A 16,476-nucleotide genomic window follows, 5' to 3' on the forward strand; every position below is an offset into this window, starting at 1 on the left:
TGCAAAATGGAGGGATTCTTTTTTATTTTAAGTTTTCCTTAATAATAGTTCAAATATTATACTAATTTTTATGCATCATCACATAAACTCCATTTGTCTTTTGTCAATCTCGAAGGAAACCAGGTTGACATTCGGACATTTTTCCGTCAAACTCACAGCATCCGATCCGATCTGATAGCACAAGAAAACTTTGCAAACTACCGGCCTTCCGTATCATTACGCACTGTTGACATAGGACCAAGTAAAACAAACCGCACATCTACATTGTAAATTTCTAGCAACGGCCAGTCCAACGGCGTAAAGGTATTGAAAATTGTAAGGAATCAGAATAACACCCCCCAGTACACCACCGCCAAGATGGTCGTTTATCTAATCGAGCGTACCGTGTTTGTGTTTGTAGTGAACTGTCCATGTCCAGTGCAATGGCGTTATGGTAAATTATGCAAAAAAGTGTTCAATCAAATTTGATTTCATTACGGAAAGGATCAACTTTGCGGGCATAAGCATCCAAATTTTAACGATAGAATTAACATACGAACTTTGTCGTTGATCTAAGCTGGGAATATACAGTGCGTAACATAACTATACGGTCAGGTGTTTTTATTTAATTAAAGATAAAGTTGAGGTAATAGAAAAATATGAACAGCTACAAGAGCAAGTCTCGAGGCAAGAGCAAGTGTCTGCGTTTGTTGTATTCATGTATTTTTTTCTGAATATTATATCAGCAAATTTAAAACTTTATTTTTTTGAACATTATGGCTAAAATAATTATAAAAAATTGCAAAAACTCTATAATTTCGATATTTTTCTTGAAGAAATAACTACACGTTTAAAGAAAATCATGAGCAAAATTGTATTGCAAAGGAAGTAGTGTCCTACCGGTAATCATTTTATGTTTACAATTTTCAACTTTCGTAGCATTATTTTTTATGTGTGTAACGCACTGTGTAACGATTTTGCAAACAAAAAAATTTTTACAAATTACAATTTTTTTTTAAATTGTTCTTCTTTTTCTAAACTAGCTTTATTACCTATAGTGTAGGTAGAGTCTAAAACATGTAATGAATAACTTTATAACTCATAATAAAATCATAACTTATGTTATTCTTTGCTTTAATAATAGGTGCATGCCAATTTGTTATTTTATTAATCAACTGATTCGGAGGGTTGAGTGACCGAATTATAGCTTCAAATAAACGTCTATTGCTACTATAAAAGTTGGAGAAGCTTGGGTAGCATTGTGTAATGTTAACTAATGGTCTGAACTACATGTTTCATTATGGTGATCCTGTTCCTAGTACTATGTCCATAAGTGTTCCGATAGATAGTGCACTAATAGACAATGCACGATATGTGTGGACACAAGTAAATAAAACACACGTAAGGTCTGATAATTCGTTCTAATTGAGTCCAATAATTTTCTTACATTTCCATTAACTGATACTTTCAAATTATTCCCCAAAAATGCTTATTGCACAAGCAAACAAAAGAAACCGGCTCTATTACTTTGAAATACTAACGATATTGTACCCAAATTGTGAAAATTCTACAACTTCGTCCGTCGCGGTGTTAGATGAAATATAGTATCTTGAAGACTACCCGAAATGTCAGTGATTTCCATAGTTGGTACTGTACTTATGCTTAGTATCCTATTTCAGAAAATATTATTTGATTTGATATTCGACTAGATATATGCCATAATTAGTAAATTTACTCTATTATTCATAATAATATTTCCTTTCCAGCAGTGAAATATGGTAACATTAAAAGAAGGAAGGAAGACAGGTGGAAAACTTATCCGAAACACGCACCGATATTGTGCTGGTTGTGCTGCAGTACCGAACCGAACGCCATCAGATCCTTGGCCGGTGGTGCCCGGGCACCGATTGCTGCGAAACTGTCCCCCAGAAAGGACGCCAGCGCGACTGCCCGTGGGGGCGTTTTGGTCGCTTCCGTTAAAATTTTGAAATCCGTTTCTACCGAACGGGGGGAGGGAAAATAACCGAACCTAGCTGGACACCGTTCCCGCTCCACGCTGTCACACGCGCAGTTTTCCCACCCGGTACAGGTGTTTTGAAGATCCACCCCGTAGACGAGTGTTTGGTGAACGGAGAAACGTGCTTTTGTGGCACAACCTAGTCCAATCGATGGCTGAAAGGAAATTTTTGAACGCACCCTCTTATGCACAGTGGTACACAATTTTTCTATTTTCGATCACACTGTTGGGACTTTTTACACTTTGCACAAATATTTCTTTCCCGTTTTCGGTTTCATTTTCCACAGGTCACTTTGATTTCGGCACGCTTGTTATCCGGGTTACATTCACTACTTTGGTACTGTACGCAACATGATCAACAGCAGGCGGTGGAGTTGCCACCTTTTCTTTCGCGAAAAACTGCACTTAAGGGTTGATTTTCCACCCGGCTATAGGAATTCGATCGATATTTCGATGCTTTTCACCCGACGGTAAAGGGTAACCGTTTTGGGGTGGGTGTTGTTGTTGTTGTTGTTGTTGGGAGAACACAATTTTCCCGTACACTCGCGATCGTGGAAAAGCACACGCGGCTAGACGTGGTTAATGATTTTCTCCAACTACGCGCCGTCCACGTTTTAACACAACAGAATGATTTATGATAAATGCTTCTGAACCTTATCCATCCCGTTCGCTGGTGTACTTCTATTTTTTTTCCTTCTGTATTCGTGTTATTTTCTTTTTTTTCCTTTTTCCACGGTTAATCGTGTCACTGATTGCCACGCATTTCCTTTTGCTAATTTCGCTCGCCAACGATTAAGGGAAAACAAACCAAACACACACTCAGATACTCGCGCACACGTCACTGATAGCCAAAGCCGCGCAGTTTTGTTGTCGTTTTCCAAGGCCCGTGGTCGAAAAATACTTTCACGCACCCCGCAACGGAACCGTGTAAAACTCGGCAGCCACGGCACAATCGATCCGCACCGAACAAGGGATAAATGTTGACTTGCCGTGTTCAGCAACGACGACGCGCCGGAGGAAACCCAAGACTCGCTCGAGTGGCCACTGCATGGTCACTGCTGTGAGTGTGAAGCAACGGGACGATACGCTCCGCTCAATGGTGTTGTCTCTTTCGCGGACTTTCATCCCCATAGAGGGTTCCGTTCCCGTTCCCAAAACATCGCCCTTTGCTACCCTCTTTTACAACAAAGCAGGCTAGCTACACGCTTCCACCCTGTATCGTGCCTCTTCTTCACACGCATTGTATAGCCATTTTCTTGGAAAAGAAGGCGTTGCTTAGCAACAGACAAAACGGCACGGTACGGGTGAACGGAAAGGGATGCAGCTATTGTTTATTCTATCCAATCGGATGCAAGATTTTTACACGCACACGACTTTTGTCAACACCCCCTCGGGGGAGGGTTGGTTTCACGGAGGGGGTGGAAGTTCATGGGGGGGCTGCTGGGGGGATAGAATAACGTGAATGAATCCGGAGATGGCGTCTTTCAGGGGCTGGGGGTTGTGCCGATCAAGGAAAACTCGTTCAATACCCAACACCGTCAGTTTGGACGAGTTTCCTCGGATGAGTTTTCCTGCAAACCCAAAAGGTGTGATTCTGGGAAAAGCTGTCCCGTACTATTCACTTCTTCCACACCGACTCGCTGGAATGGTGTGCAAACCAGATAGCTGTGCTTTTCCTTCCCACGTGAGTGTTTCGTTCACTCTTTCTTGCACACGTGTGCATGCTCTTTATCCCATCGCAGGAAAATTCGCCTCGCCTCGGAATGTGCGGGAGGATTTTCTTTTCGTTGCCAGCCAAGGGAGACACTTTTCACGTCGCACTCACACACACACACATACACAAAGGCAGTGCCTTTAAGGCACACAGAAACCGTTCCGAGAAGTCATCCAGCAACACTATTGATCCAGTGAACTTTGATTTTTCTTTTCGGAAACGGGGCTCATCCACTTTCGTCACCCCCACGCATTCTGCGCAAAGGTTGGAGCGTAATGTTACACAAAAGGAAACTGTTTTTTTTTGCGCGCGAACGAAGTTGCCGCAGGCGCTGTGTGTGGTGGCCTCGCATTGCAATTTTAGGACGGATGTGCACATTAATTATTACGTATTTTCGATTATTAATGGGCGAGACTGTGCGTCGGCATTTTGGGGGGAGTCGAAGTTTGTCTATCCGACAGCTTGGGGAAGCCTGTCGGTGAATTGTTCTTGGTGTGGTTCTGGAGTGTCCTTGAAATTTCGGAACGAACTTGCTACTTGGATGCTTTCGCCCTAAACAACAGAACAGAAAGTCGAATACAAACGGGGAGTTTTTGTCTTGTCCCACAGCTGTAATGTGGTGGAAATCGATACATCAACCCCTTATCACTGCCATCAACGTGGAAAGTTTAGGAAACTGTCCTTTGCAAAGTATTTCACACATTCTTAAATACCAAAATCAATATAAAGTTCTACTTTAAGAGCTTTTTTTTTAAGATAGCTTTTCTACTTTAAGCTGAGTATCAAAATTTGGAGCATTTTTTTAAATTATTAGAAGGGATTAAATTTATCAATCTTTACTTAACAATAAGCAATTAAATTATTCAATGTTGTCATTCAATTATCATTAAATTCTGCTCAATTCATAGTCTTCATTACTTTGGGATATTGATTGATATTGCTAGCTAGCATTTTTGTATTGTATTATAGTTTTAAACTCTATAAAAAATTTAGATACATGCTTACTTTTGTAGGATTTATCTAACAATACCCGAACTCTATATCGGTTTGTTAAAATAAATTAATCTCAACTAATGGGAACTGTAAATGTATTCTTTAATTATAAAAGTTATGGCGAGACGGTCTTTTATGAAATATTTAATTATAATTCTATCGCTTATCGTCTTTATTTTGGTATAACATTGTATTGCAACATTAATACAATTTTTCTCATGACAATTTACCATTATTTACCTATGTTAATTCTGAAACCATTTGCATGAGCTAATCTTTTTCCGGTATTTAAAATATGTTTTTCTACGGATACGGATACGGATACGGAGCATCAACTATCTCTAAAAATGTTGATTAGGGAACAAATTTTACAAAATAAATTTAATAATAATTAATTAGAACATAAAAAAATTAATTTGATCTTATCACATTACTTTTCATGTTTACTTTTAAATAACACCATAGATGAACCTTGTTCTCTTGGGTTCGATGATTGAGCTTTTGCTTATTTAAAATATAATTTAACAGCATAAAACTACGTTAAGAACATAATTACTAACGAACAATGTAATGTAGGTACATAGAGCAATGCACGTTTTCATAAAGTTAAATTTCAAGAGCTTAGTAAAAAACTAGACCGCACAATAACTTGATACAATAATATTCTCATCTCATCCCGCCATTAAAGTCCCAACATTAAATTCACCATACCACACCAACCAGCACATTGATTCTAGCCCCGAACTCGAAGCTTTAATTTAATGTAAACGATTAATCACATTAAAGCGACACATCGCCGCGGTTCAACCAAACCCCGGACACAATTGGGCGAAAATGTGAAAACACATAGTAGACACTTTAAGCCGGACGACTTTGGCCCGACGACGGACCGGCAAGCAGTAGTATGTGCCGAACCCAGCGTGGTGGCGGAGGGATAGAAAAGGCGAGAACATGGCCCAACAACAGAGCCATTAAATGTGCCGTTCAGCATGTCTAAATCGCTCCGTTTAAATACCAATTAATAATCGCTAATGTGTGTGCACACTCGGGGTGCGTGCACACGTTCGGGTGGGCGGTGGCGGTTGTGATGGGGGACCGGTTACCGCGGAATGCTGAAAACAACAGCCGTGAAACTTTCTGCCGACGCCCTGCCATCGCCGGAATACGAAATGAGTGCAGATATTTGCATAATTCACTGTGCGAAATGAAGCGGTCCTCGCAATGGTCGGGAGGGGTCTCCGGGATAGAGAAGAAACGCACCGGTAATAACTGACCCGACAAACAAAAAATGGGAGCTTTCGTCCTGTGGCCGGGTTGTCGCTTCATCGCCCATTAATGATTTCTACATCATGCAATTATTACAAATTACGATGTACGAACCATTTGTTGTTGCTGCATAAAAATGATGATTTTGCTGTTGTGTTGCCTTTTTAAGAATCCCATTGCGAGATTACAATTTTACTTTCGGACTTACTCGACCGGAAGTGTTTGAGTTTGTAACGAACTTTACTAGCAATGAACTGACTCTTTACTGTAGTATCTACCTCCTGTTGGTTGCGTTTCATTTATTGCTTGTTTTTGCAAACAATACATAAATGCTTCCGTGTTTACTTTACGGTTGTTAGGGAATAATTTTGGCAATTTATAAAAATATGTTTTATTTTATGTAAAAATAAAGGGAATTTAATAGAAAAAACCAAGTCAGCTTAGGGCTCAGTCACAGTTATGAAGCATGAGTTCTCTCTGTCATACCCCGGTTTTGAGTGGAAGTTAAGGACAGCCGCTGCATATAACATTGTACCGACAATATTTATCAAATTCCATGTAAATTTCAACACGCCATACGATAAAATCGCATTCGACAGCGCTGTATGACTACTCCAATAGAATTCATAATTGATAAATTATCTACCATAAACCACAACCGATTTACTAGACTAATTTTCACAACATAATAGCCAGAAAAACAGTTTTCTTCTACGAAAAAGCAGAGGTATCAAGAACGAGTTTTGAACCACAGCCGTCGGTGTAGTAGATCAACCGCCGGGACACTAGGCTATATGAGCTCACACGATTGCTGGAGATTAATTCATCCTTTTGACGGACAAAATAATTAGAGATTTAAGAAAAAAAATATTACTGTTTCAACTTCTTCGCACCTTCTCTGGTGGCTATTAGCCATACTATTACGCTGAAGATTAGTATTAATATGAGCAATAGCGGAAGTTACGATTAGGCAAAAACCTATGCTAAGGGGTGGATATACTCAAAAACTTCAAACAAATTATTTTGATTTTTTTGAGTAAGAAAAACTACCTTAAATAATGCCCAGCTGGTGCTTACATTTGGAAATATAATCAAATATTACAGAGGTATTACAAAAATAATTAGATGCCAACAATGAAATTGACGTTTGAAAATTGATCGATTGAAATTGAAACCCGAGTTTGTGGTACTCACTGTACTTTTCGTCAACAAACGTGACATTTAAAATATCACAAAAACATTGAGAAAGAACATACTGAAATTCAGTGTTTGTCGTAGCGGATTATGACATTTTCAATGTAGGACAAAGCGAAGGTCGCTTAAAGTCGAAAATGTGATATTCGTAATATTTGTCACTGTTTTGCTCATAAGACAAAGCTATGCAAATTTAAAAATAAAATCCTATGACAAGTACTAGGCATGAACTGTGAAATAAAGAATTCTAAAAAGCAATGGAAAATATTTTTAAAAAATCCATCTTTTTATACAAATAGCAATGCAACAAAAATTTGAAACGGAAATTAAAACACGTCAATGACTACACTGCTCCACTGCTTTCTTTTAGCCCGACCTCTTCTTTTCTTCCGTTTTCCCAGCTCTGTAGGCCACCACAAAACATCAAAGGACTACGCTTGCCCAAGCCTCATTGCTCGGAAAGTTCATATTTCATCGTTTATTACAAATTGTGACATTTCGTCGTAGCGTTGCAATCCATTTTCCACTTTTCCATCCACTTAACGCCTCCTACTCGGGGAATCGGGTCCTTTAATTTATGGCACTTTTGCCTATCTATCGCTCCCATTTAACATGTTTTCTACCACAAGTTTTTGAAGCACGCGCAAGTGTTTTTTTTTTGTTGTAACATCTTATCTAAAATTGAGTTACCAGAGCTCTGCCCGATTCCCTGAAGGCTGTCAATTACACGGCCCGTCAGCATCACAGCGTCACACCGACCGGGAACCGGGCGGAACACGCGCGTTCAAGTGAGTGTCGGGTAATGGCGGGGGGGGTGCGCACAGATGATCACAGATCATCATCGGGTCGTACCGTCAAACCGTAGCCACATGTGCGTAAAATTACATCCAACAAAACTTCCCGAACCGGACGAGTCGAAAAGCTTCCCAAATCGAATGAAGTCATAAGAACCCATATGGAAAATTCAAACCAGTCATGTTCCATGTGTGTAATCCCGGGACACCGTACAGGATCACGACCTCAGCAACCTGACACACGAACGGTAACGAAACGGAACGAAGCTACTATCAAATGCAAAAGTGAAACAAAATTAATACATCGATATGCAAGCGCAAACGAGACCGAACAAGGCTGACGAAGAGGAAGTAACAACGACAATGAAAATAAAAAAAAAGGTGACCCATTTCCAGCACACGACAAACGACTCCAAAATGATACTGTGCGTTCGGAATATCCGGCAGCCTCCAAATGCCGGCGATAATTGCGTTCAATTAATCAAAAGATCACAACCATGAAATTATTAAACAGACAGCAGCACCGGGAAGATACGGAACGGCAGGCCAGAACACAAAACCGTAGCCAAACAAATGAGGATTAACGCAAACTTGGTGGCAGAAGGAAACGGGAAGAAAGCAGTGAACAACATACGCACAACAAACAAACTGGAACTGGAATCGACAAACGGAGCAACACGCACATTGATGGTTTGATGTGACTTTTTTGATGACTTAATGCGATGTGGTCGAGGAGCTGGCGAGGAGCCAGCGAGAGCGTAGAGAGAGCGAGTGAGAGAAAAAAAAACAGGAAATAATGAACAATTTAAAAATTGAGCAGAAAAGGTAAGTCTTGGTGTAAACTATTACCTTGGACAAGTTTGATGGTAGATAATGGAGTTGTATAAAACATATACAGTCCCACGAATTAGGCTGACATACGCCTCTGAGACTATGTCCACAGCTGAAGAAACCCTCTCGCAACTCGACAAAGACCACGGAGAAGCGAATAAACTGATGAGCTCCGCGAATTCCACGATGTCCTCAACAAGGACAGATAATCCAGATCATCGAACTAAGCCATCGAGGACTAGGCCACGAGATTGAAGAAGTCCAAGCTCCAAGAATACCGGAAGAACCTGCCCGATGTGACGGCAGGACGGCGTAAGGCCTCTTTAAGGGAATCCTCTTAGAAAGTTTGGACCATCAGCAATTGCCTTTCTTCTTAGGACCTCCTATTAACTGTGTGTAACCTCCCCGAGAGTTTGTTCCGTCACTGGTTATTTGTACAATGCATCGAATTGGATTCGTCAGCCTCAAGCCGTGTAGAAGACTCCTATAGTATACTGAACCGCACAACAAATCTCAATAGAATAGTGAGGTTAATGAAGAACGGATATAAACCTAATTTAGTGACACATATGAACTTTTTAATCTTGCTCTCTCAGTTTGTGAATACTAGACCTATGAATGTTTTACATAGCTTCAAGCTCCTCCGTTCAAGACTTTAATATGACAAATTAGAGAACAACACCCACAACGAAGCTCACCGTTAATGTAAAGATCGCCGGAGCAAGGAATTCTCTAACGATATGAACGGGATTGAACGTCTTGAATGCGTCCCAATTTTATGTATATCTCATCATTCTGTAGACGAAAGTTCCAAAGTCTTCTAACGACAGGTACGTATGTGAATTTTCGTCCAACAAGCAAACAATATTATCTTAACCGATTGCTTGCTCAGAAACAGTTCGTAAAACAAGACTGTATTCAGATCGCAAACCCTGTAATTTGAATTTCACAAAAGCGATTTAGTCCAGACACAAACCACATAACTGGACACCAAATCAGCGCCATCTACATAACTTCTGTCTTTCACCACATTTTCCGCCACCGACAAAACCGAACAGCATCAACCTGTTTGATTTTCCAACATTTTCAGGAGCGTTTTGAACGAAAAAAGAAAACAACCCGAGCACGCATTGATTGCACGTTTTCCTCTGACTAAATTGTAACGAGTCTCCTTTATTCAAATATATCCGCACGTAAACGATGTGTGTCTTTTGCTTTGTTGATCTCTGTTCTCGCCGAGGGTCCCCCTATTTGTCGCCATATTATCTCGTAATCATTGTAATAAATGTAATAATTATTGCTAAACAATCCAGTGAGGGTATGAGTGGTGTGCGATTTGAGTTTTGAGCGCTTAGCCATCCGTGTTCCGTCCCATCCGTCGATCCGTCAACCAAAATGTTCAACACACCTGCCGCTTCGTGCGATCTTTCCGGAACCACTTACTGGATTTCCACTCTGCAGGATTCCGTTGGGTTCCTTCTTGGGCTCTCGCTTACAAATATATGCTTTTGTATATGATTTGTTTGTTTTTTTTTGGTTTGGTTTTTCCTTTTTTGTTTGTTTGTTTGTATGATACTTCTTATTTTGCATTAACGTTTGTTTTGCTCCGCTTGCAACCTGATTGCATTCTCTAAAGCTAGTGCCTAGACCACGGTGCGGTTGATCACCTGGTGGCTGTTGCTGTTGCTGTCTATCTAATTCCTTCCGTGTACATTTTTAATATTTTGTATTATTTGCTGCTCTATCATTACCATTTCAATCAGATTATCTAACAATATCATCATCGTATGTGTAATTTTGTTTGTGTGTGTGTGTTTTTTTTTGTTTGCTTCTTACGATCAATTAAAGGTATCAAAGGTGATGAAGGAAAGAAGGAGTAGTGTGTCAGAATGTTTTTAGAATGCTTTTTTTGGTTTTAGAGTTGGATTTAAGAGTAGGAATCTGATTTAAAGACATCGGGTTACGTTACATCATGCGTTCGTTTTGGGGTTAGTAGTTTGGGTTTGCCTATCCTGCGCGACTATGAACGATCTTCTTGCTGCCAAACGTCCGTTCGTTCGTACCTAAGGAGTAGCAAGCAAGTCGAAGAAGTTCTATCGTGTGCCACAAGATTGAAACGGAACATTCGTTAGTGAACAAACAGTCTAGAGACAGTGAGCGGGCCCGCCAATCCGCCGGCCACAGACACAGTTGTAGAAAGATGAAGGAATCATTACCATTCTCTGGCTGTTTGATTATTTACATTTATCGATTTGGTAGAATATAATGTTCATGGATTTTACTTGGTAGCGTTTTTTTTTGTTTGTTGTTGCTTGGGTTGTGTTGCATTGAGATGTATCATATATTTTGTATGTATAACGTTCATGCACGTGAGTAGAATATACTTGTAACTTTCTGTTCTGTCCTTATTCCATTCCTTCCACACGTACAATTCCCGGGTTATGAAACTGGATCATCAAGTCGAACACAGCGGGGTTTGTGATGTGCTTGGCCGATTCGATTTAATCGGAGGAGAAAACGTTCTTACCGATAGGAAAAATACGCTACGAAAAAATAATGTGAAATGTATGTAAATTCTCCTCATAGTCGTATATACTCGATTATACAAATTTCTATAATTAACTAAAACTCCCTCCCATGTCATATTATATCCGAAACTAATTAAACAGCCTTAGTAGAGCGCTATAGCTTTTAAACCGGTGAAACGCAATCTACTTCTAAACTAAAAGGGATAAAACGAATAATAAAACATCCATTCCTAACGTTCAATCTTGCAATCGGTGATAACACTTGCTTGTTTGTTTGCCCTGCTTTTATGGTTGCCTTTATTCCCCAGTCCCCGTGATGCGGGACGGGATAGGTTACCCCGGTTCGGGGGTTTTTTGTTTGTTTGTTTGTATGCGGTTGTAAATACTGTACACAGAACACCCACTGCCCACACTATGGCTCCAACAATGATAGCAATTTAACGACATACGACCGTGTCTGGTCAGTCAGTGCGGGTCCCCCGACAACCGCCATTTGTAACTAATAATAATATCGTCCATAAATGGTAGGTTTTTTTTTTTTTGTTGTTCTCCGTGCCGCCCACGGCGACCCACGGAGACCCTGTCCCTCGAATTCGATGTACAAGTTTACCTTTACTTCCGCATCAGCCGGTTCATGTCTTTGTTCTGCTTGCCGATCTTCACGTCCACATCCTCGACCCGGTCCGAGATGTCATCGATCAGATCGTTCTGGCTGTCGATTTCCTGATTCAAGTCCAAGGCCAAGTTCTTCAACCGCGACAGATTGCCCCGCATTTCGTCCAGGTTTTGGTCCAGCTGGTGGCTAAAGCCACCGCCGGCATTGCCACCACCATTGGCCAGCTGCTGCTGTTGATGGTGGTGTTGCTGTTGCTGCTGCTGCTGCTGCGGATGATGGGGATGATGGGGATGATGGTGATGATGGTAGTCGCCGGCCACCCCCTGGGGCGGTGGTACCGGCGATTGGTCCGCTGTCCAGTACGGGTCCGCAATGCGGAAATCCTGCGGGTTCGGGTAGAGATCGTCCTCCTCGGTCGGCGTCGGAGATGATATGTTCTGCCGCGGTATACCACCGGCCGTGGTCACCACACCGTGCTCACCGCCATGAACGCTCCCTCCGGGTCCAATGGAGCCACTGCCACCACCGCCCGCCACCATCCTGCCGGACAGATAGTTCTTCAACCCGCCGAACACGCTCTTCAGACTGTTCAGATGCTTCTGGCTGAACCGGAGCGAGTTGTTAATCTCGTCCAGCTGCTTCTTGGTCTTTTCCAGCTGCTCCCTCTGGCGATGCAACTCCTCCGCCGTCGCAATACCGACCTGCTCCGTTTCGCGTAACACCCCAAGGCACCGTTGCGACGTGAGCAGCGTGCTTTCCTCCAGCTCCCGGCGCCGCTGCTCGAACGTTTGTCGCTGCCGAGCGATTTCATCGTCCACCGCGACATCGGCCGCGTCCGGACCGAGACTCGAATACATATTCGCCGCACTGCCGTACACGAGCGGCTTGGTAGGAACAACACCTGCACCGTAACCACCGTACGCGGCCGCCGGCATATCCATCACGTACCCGCCGGGACCTACGCTAACGACACTGCCCCCCGCACTACCGCTGCTTCCCGCATATCCCCCTAGCCCACTCCCATCATATACTGCCGTGGGGCCTAGCACATCCGGGCGTGTGTATGCGGCCCCCGTCACCTTCGACATGCCATACTTATCGTCTGCGGGCAGATAGCCGTCCTGCAAGAAAACGCGTAATAGGAAAAACGCACACATTACTCATACGCTTTGTTAACGACCTCATTTGGCTCCATTGTGGGGGGGGGGCCTTTGTTTTCCTTCTGTTTTCAAAAGGGTATGCTAGACTTACGTTTCGACGGGCGTTCCTCAGGAATAGCTCATCGTCAATTTCGTCCTCGTCCGTAAACAGGTTCGCTGGGTTCGGTACGTATTGATGGCCGGACATTACCGTATCACCGCCCCCTCCCCGTACCGATACCGATAGTAATTTCTGGATGAAATTCCACCCCCACCACTGGAATGCTGAACTGCCTGTGCTCTATCGTACGCGATGGCGTACACGGGGTTGATAAACCCGATTTGTTTCACTAAACTGACTTGCACCTGAGCGAAACTAGCACCGTCCACGTAGCACTGTATTTATCTCGAACCTCGAAAGAATTCTGTTTTCCCGTTTCCAAAGCACCAAAACGAATCACTGAATTTTCTTGCCAAGCCTTAATGTTTTTTTTATCAATTTTTACTTTGACAGCTGTCTATTAGCACATAGTCCGCGACTACACGAGAGCAAGAGGAGTGCTAAAAAATTCTGTATTGATGGCCTTTTAATAAAAAAAACTAATTTAGATTGTTTGTATTGATGAAAATTTATGTAAATGCTTGGTTTTCGATTTCTCATTGAACGATACGTAATATTCCAATATTTCATTTCAAATTTATTTTATCTTGTACTAAAACAAACCGTCCAAATATCCACCCTGTGAAGAAGTATTAAAGCAACGCAATGTAAACGCACCTTTATCAAAACATTCCGAGTGCCGTGTAGTTGAATTGTGATTGTAAATTTTGATAAAAACTTTATTTCTAGACCGGTTTCAGTGTAGTAAATTAATAATCTTGAAGCCTTACGATCACACACCTTTCAGATTTATATAGTGCAAAGTAACTAAGTGCTAAACTACCGATGAAGCTGGACTCATTGTGGTGGACCGTGCTGAGTCATAACCACACAGAAGAACAAAAGATAGACAACAGGCGCAGCTGAAAACGATCGTCACTAGAATGACCGATTCCGGGATAGAATCTCCTGCCGCACCGGAATGGTTGCTGAAACTCGAAAGCCGCCGAGAACAGATTAAAGCGAAGCTTAGCCATGAAAGCGGCAATGGGGCACCTTGCAACGTGTGCGGTAAGCAACCTTTGTCCCGTTGATTATCTTCCCGTAATGACCTTCATGGTGAACCTTTTCTTTGTTAGGAAGTTCTTGTCCGGGGTTGGATTTACACTTCTGGCGTAAAATCTGCCGTAACTGCAAATGCCGCAAAGAGCAGCATGATTGCATCGATGATGATGTTAGTGGATGGGCTCAGTTTGAAATTTTGGGTGCCATCCGTTCCAAGCCGGCATGTACGTATTCGAGAAGGAGGATGTTGTGTTGCATTCGTTCGTAACCAATGCTTAACTTTTTGTTTTTGCACCGTAGACATTCGCATATCGGAGCTAACCGACAAGCCGGTACAGTTGGCTTGGGTACCTCCGAACGTAACACCGGAACTGGCCTCGGATTATATGCGTACGCTGGGTCAGCAGAACATCCCGATCGTTGGTAGTGAGGCGGCTGAAAAGCGTAAACAGCAGCTAGAATATCAAGTACCAGCGCACGATCTCGACACGAACCTGTGCCATAATCTAACGCCGTACGAAGCCGGCCAGCTGAGTGACTATGTGGAGAAGATCAAAACGCACTGCGTTGGTCAGGGTACGGTAATGCGTGTTGGGGGTGATACGGCTGGTATGTTGCAGTATGGCACGGTGGTGCAACAGCCAACAGCGCAAACAGCTGGAATGGCCACTAACAATATGACCGCTGTGAGCAAGGACTCGAAACGTCCTGACTATATGGAAAGTGGTGTGCTTTCTGACAAGATGAAGTACAAATTGAACCTGATGGGAATCAGCAGCTCGGAGATGGTGGCTCAAGCAATGCTGTACGATCCGGCTACCGTGCTCAGCGGGGCGGATAAGAGTATACCGGAAGCCATCGTGAAATTCCACCAGGAATACCAAGCGAATCCAAAATTTCGCGCCGAAATGGATCATTTCAAGGATCGCTTACAGTTCCCGAGTCGTCAAATGGTCGACAACGAATCGGTGCCATATGGTGAGAGTTCAACGAATACGCACGGTGGTGCTTCGATCGTACCGTCTGGCAGTAATGATTCCGGCTTCAGTTCTATTCCGGTTAGTCCGCGCGAGGACGGCCCATCACACGCTCAATTGATCGGTCCATTGGAAACGATGGGATTGGGTGGTGAAAGTATGCCACCAGCGCAACAAGCAGTGCGTGATGCAGTTGCCATGACAGCGCATCGATGCACGGGTTGTACACTTCCGATCGTAGTTGGCGAAGTTGCAGTAAAGGTGGATCGTGCAAGTAACAGTGATCTATCCATCTGGCACCCGCAGTGCTTCAAGTGTAACCGGTGCGGTGAACTGTTGGCCGATCTCGTATACTTCTATCACGGTGGTGCTGTGTACTGTGGGCGAGATTTGGCAGCAATCCTGAAAATACCACGCTGTGCGGCTTGTGATGAGCTTATCTTCACCAAGGAGTACACGGCCGCCGAAGGGGCAACGTTCCACGTGCGCCATTTTTGTTGTTACCATTGCGATGGTCCACTGGCCGGGCAGCAGTACGTGATGGATGAAAAATCGGCTCAACCGCTTTGTTTACCGTGCTACAAGGGGCACTACGCGCAGACCTGTGCGACGTGCAATCGGTGCATCGGACCGACGGAACAGGGAGTCGGTTGGGACAAAATTCACTGGCACAAGGAATGCTTCCTGTGCAGTGGTAAACACTGCCAAAAGTCACTCATTGGTGGGCGTTTCTGTGTGAAAGCGAACCGTCCGTACTGCAGTGCACAGTGTACGAAAGATATCTAGAAGTGGGTCATCAGCCATCATGCTGTGTGTCCCGATTGCCATAGTAGGCGATGGAGAAATTTAAAATCTTCCCTATACGTAAGCGTGGAGTGTCGTAGTATTATTTGGTAGCTATCAAAACACAATGCATTTAACAGATTTGATCACTTGCAGGCTAGTCGAAGGATATACGATCTTTTTTACAAAAAAAAAAATCAAAAACGGATAAGGATTCTGAAAGGATATAAACATACCATCGGCAATTTTATCTAAACGAAGGATATAAGTGCCAGTTTAAGAAGAGCAAAAGAATTAAAGATAACGCGTGTGCCTATTGTGGAATTATCTAGGTAAATTAAGCATATTTTACCCCTTTTTATATACACCATATATACTTTTCATACAAACTATATACAACAAACGTGTACAAGGTTCAATAGTAAATAGCACAGGAGATACTTTATTATTGCTCCACAAATTTCAAGAATCTTCAATAGC

At 42.7% G+C, this 16,476-nt stretch overlaps 3 protein-coding genes across 3 annotated transcripts in view; 1 reads left to right on the forward strand and 2 right to left on the reverse strand.

Annotated features, from left to right (window-relative positions):
• LOC128707030 (LIM/homeobox protein Lhx3) overlaps nucleotides 1-1,854 on the reverse strand; it is a 32,902-nt gene extending 31,048 nt beyond the window's left edge. The window contains exon 1 of the mRNA XM_053801974.1: nucleotides 1,812-1,854. Coding sequence (XP_053657949.1) covers nucleotides 1,812-1,854 — 43 coding nt within the window. The remainder of the gene's footprint in view (nucleotides 1-1,811) is intronic.
• A 10,074-nt stretch (nucleotides 1,855-11,928) lies between these two features.
• LOC128707838 (synaptosomal-associated protein 29) lies at nucleotides 11,929-13,279 on the reverse strand. The gene is made up of 2 exons (XM_053802797.1): nucleotides 13,184-13,279; nucleotides 11,929-13,053 (listed from the first exon to the last, which is right to left on the reverse strand). The coding sequence occupies exons 1-2, from the start codon at nucleotides 13,277-13,279 to the stop codon at nucleotides 11,929-11,931; spliced, it is 1,221 nt and encodes a 406-aa protein (XP_053658772.1).
• Nucleotides 13,280-14,115: 836 nt separating this feature from the next.
• LOC128707095 (testin) lies at nucleotides 14,116-15,999 on the forward strand. Its single transcript, XM_053802042.1, has 3 exons — nucleotides 14,116-14,242; nucleotides 14,311-14,460; nucleotides 14,537-15,999. The coding sequence occupies exons 1-3, from the start codon at nucleotides 14,116-14,118 to the stop codon at nucleotides 15,997-15,999; spliced, it is 1,740 nt and encodes a 579-aa protein (XP_053658017.1).
• Nucleotides 16,000-16,476: the final 477 nt, after the last annotated feature.

Source organism: Anopheles marshallii, chromosome 2, assembly GCF_943734725.1.
Source record: "Anopheles marshallii chromosome 2, idAnoMarsDA_429_01, whole genome shotgun sequence".
Taxonomy (NCBI): Eukaryota; Metazoa; Arthropoda; class Insecta; order Diptera; family Culicidae; genus Anopheles; species Anopheles marshallii.

What these genes read in the sequence shown, in the direction of transcription:
- LOC128707838 (XM_053802797.1), bottom strand. Translation starts at nt 13,279, where the DNA reads ATGTCCGGCCATCAATACGTACCGAACCCAGCGAACCTGTTTACGGAC. An exon ending in TGAGGAACGCCCGTCGAAAC is followed by an intron (nt 13,054 to 13,183) that starts GTAAGTCTAGCA and finishes GTTTTCTTGCAG; the next exon opens with GACGGCTATCTGCCCGCAGA.
- LOC128707095 (XM_053802042.1), top strand. Translation starts at nt 14,116, where the DNA reads ATGACCGATTCCGGGATAGAATCTCCTGCCGCACCGGAATGGTTGCTG. An exon ending in GGCACCTTGCAACGTGTGCG is followed by an intron (nt 14,243 to 14,310) that starts GTAAGCAACCTT and finishes TTTCTTTGTTAG; the next exon opens with GAAGTTCTTGTCCGGGGTTG. An exon ending in CATCCGTTCCAAGCCGGCAT is followed by an intron (nt 14,461 to 14,536) that starts GTACGTATTCGA and finishes TTTGCACCGTAG; the next exon opens with ACATTCGCATATCGGAGCTA.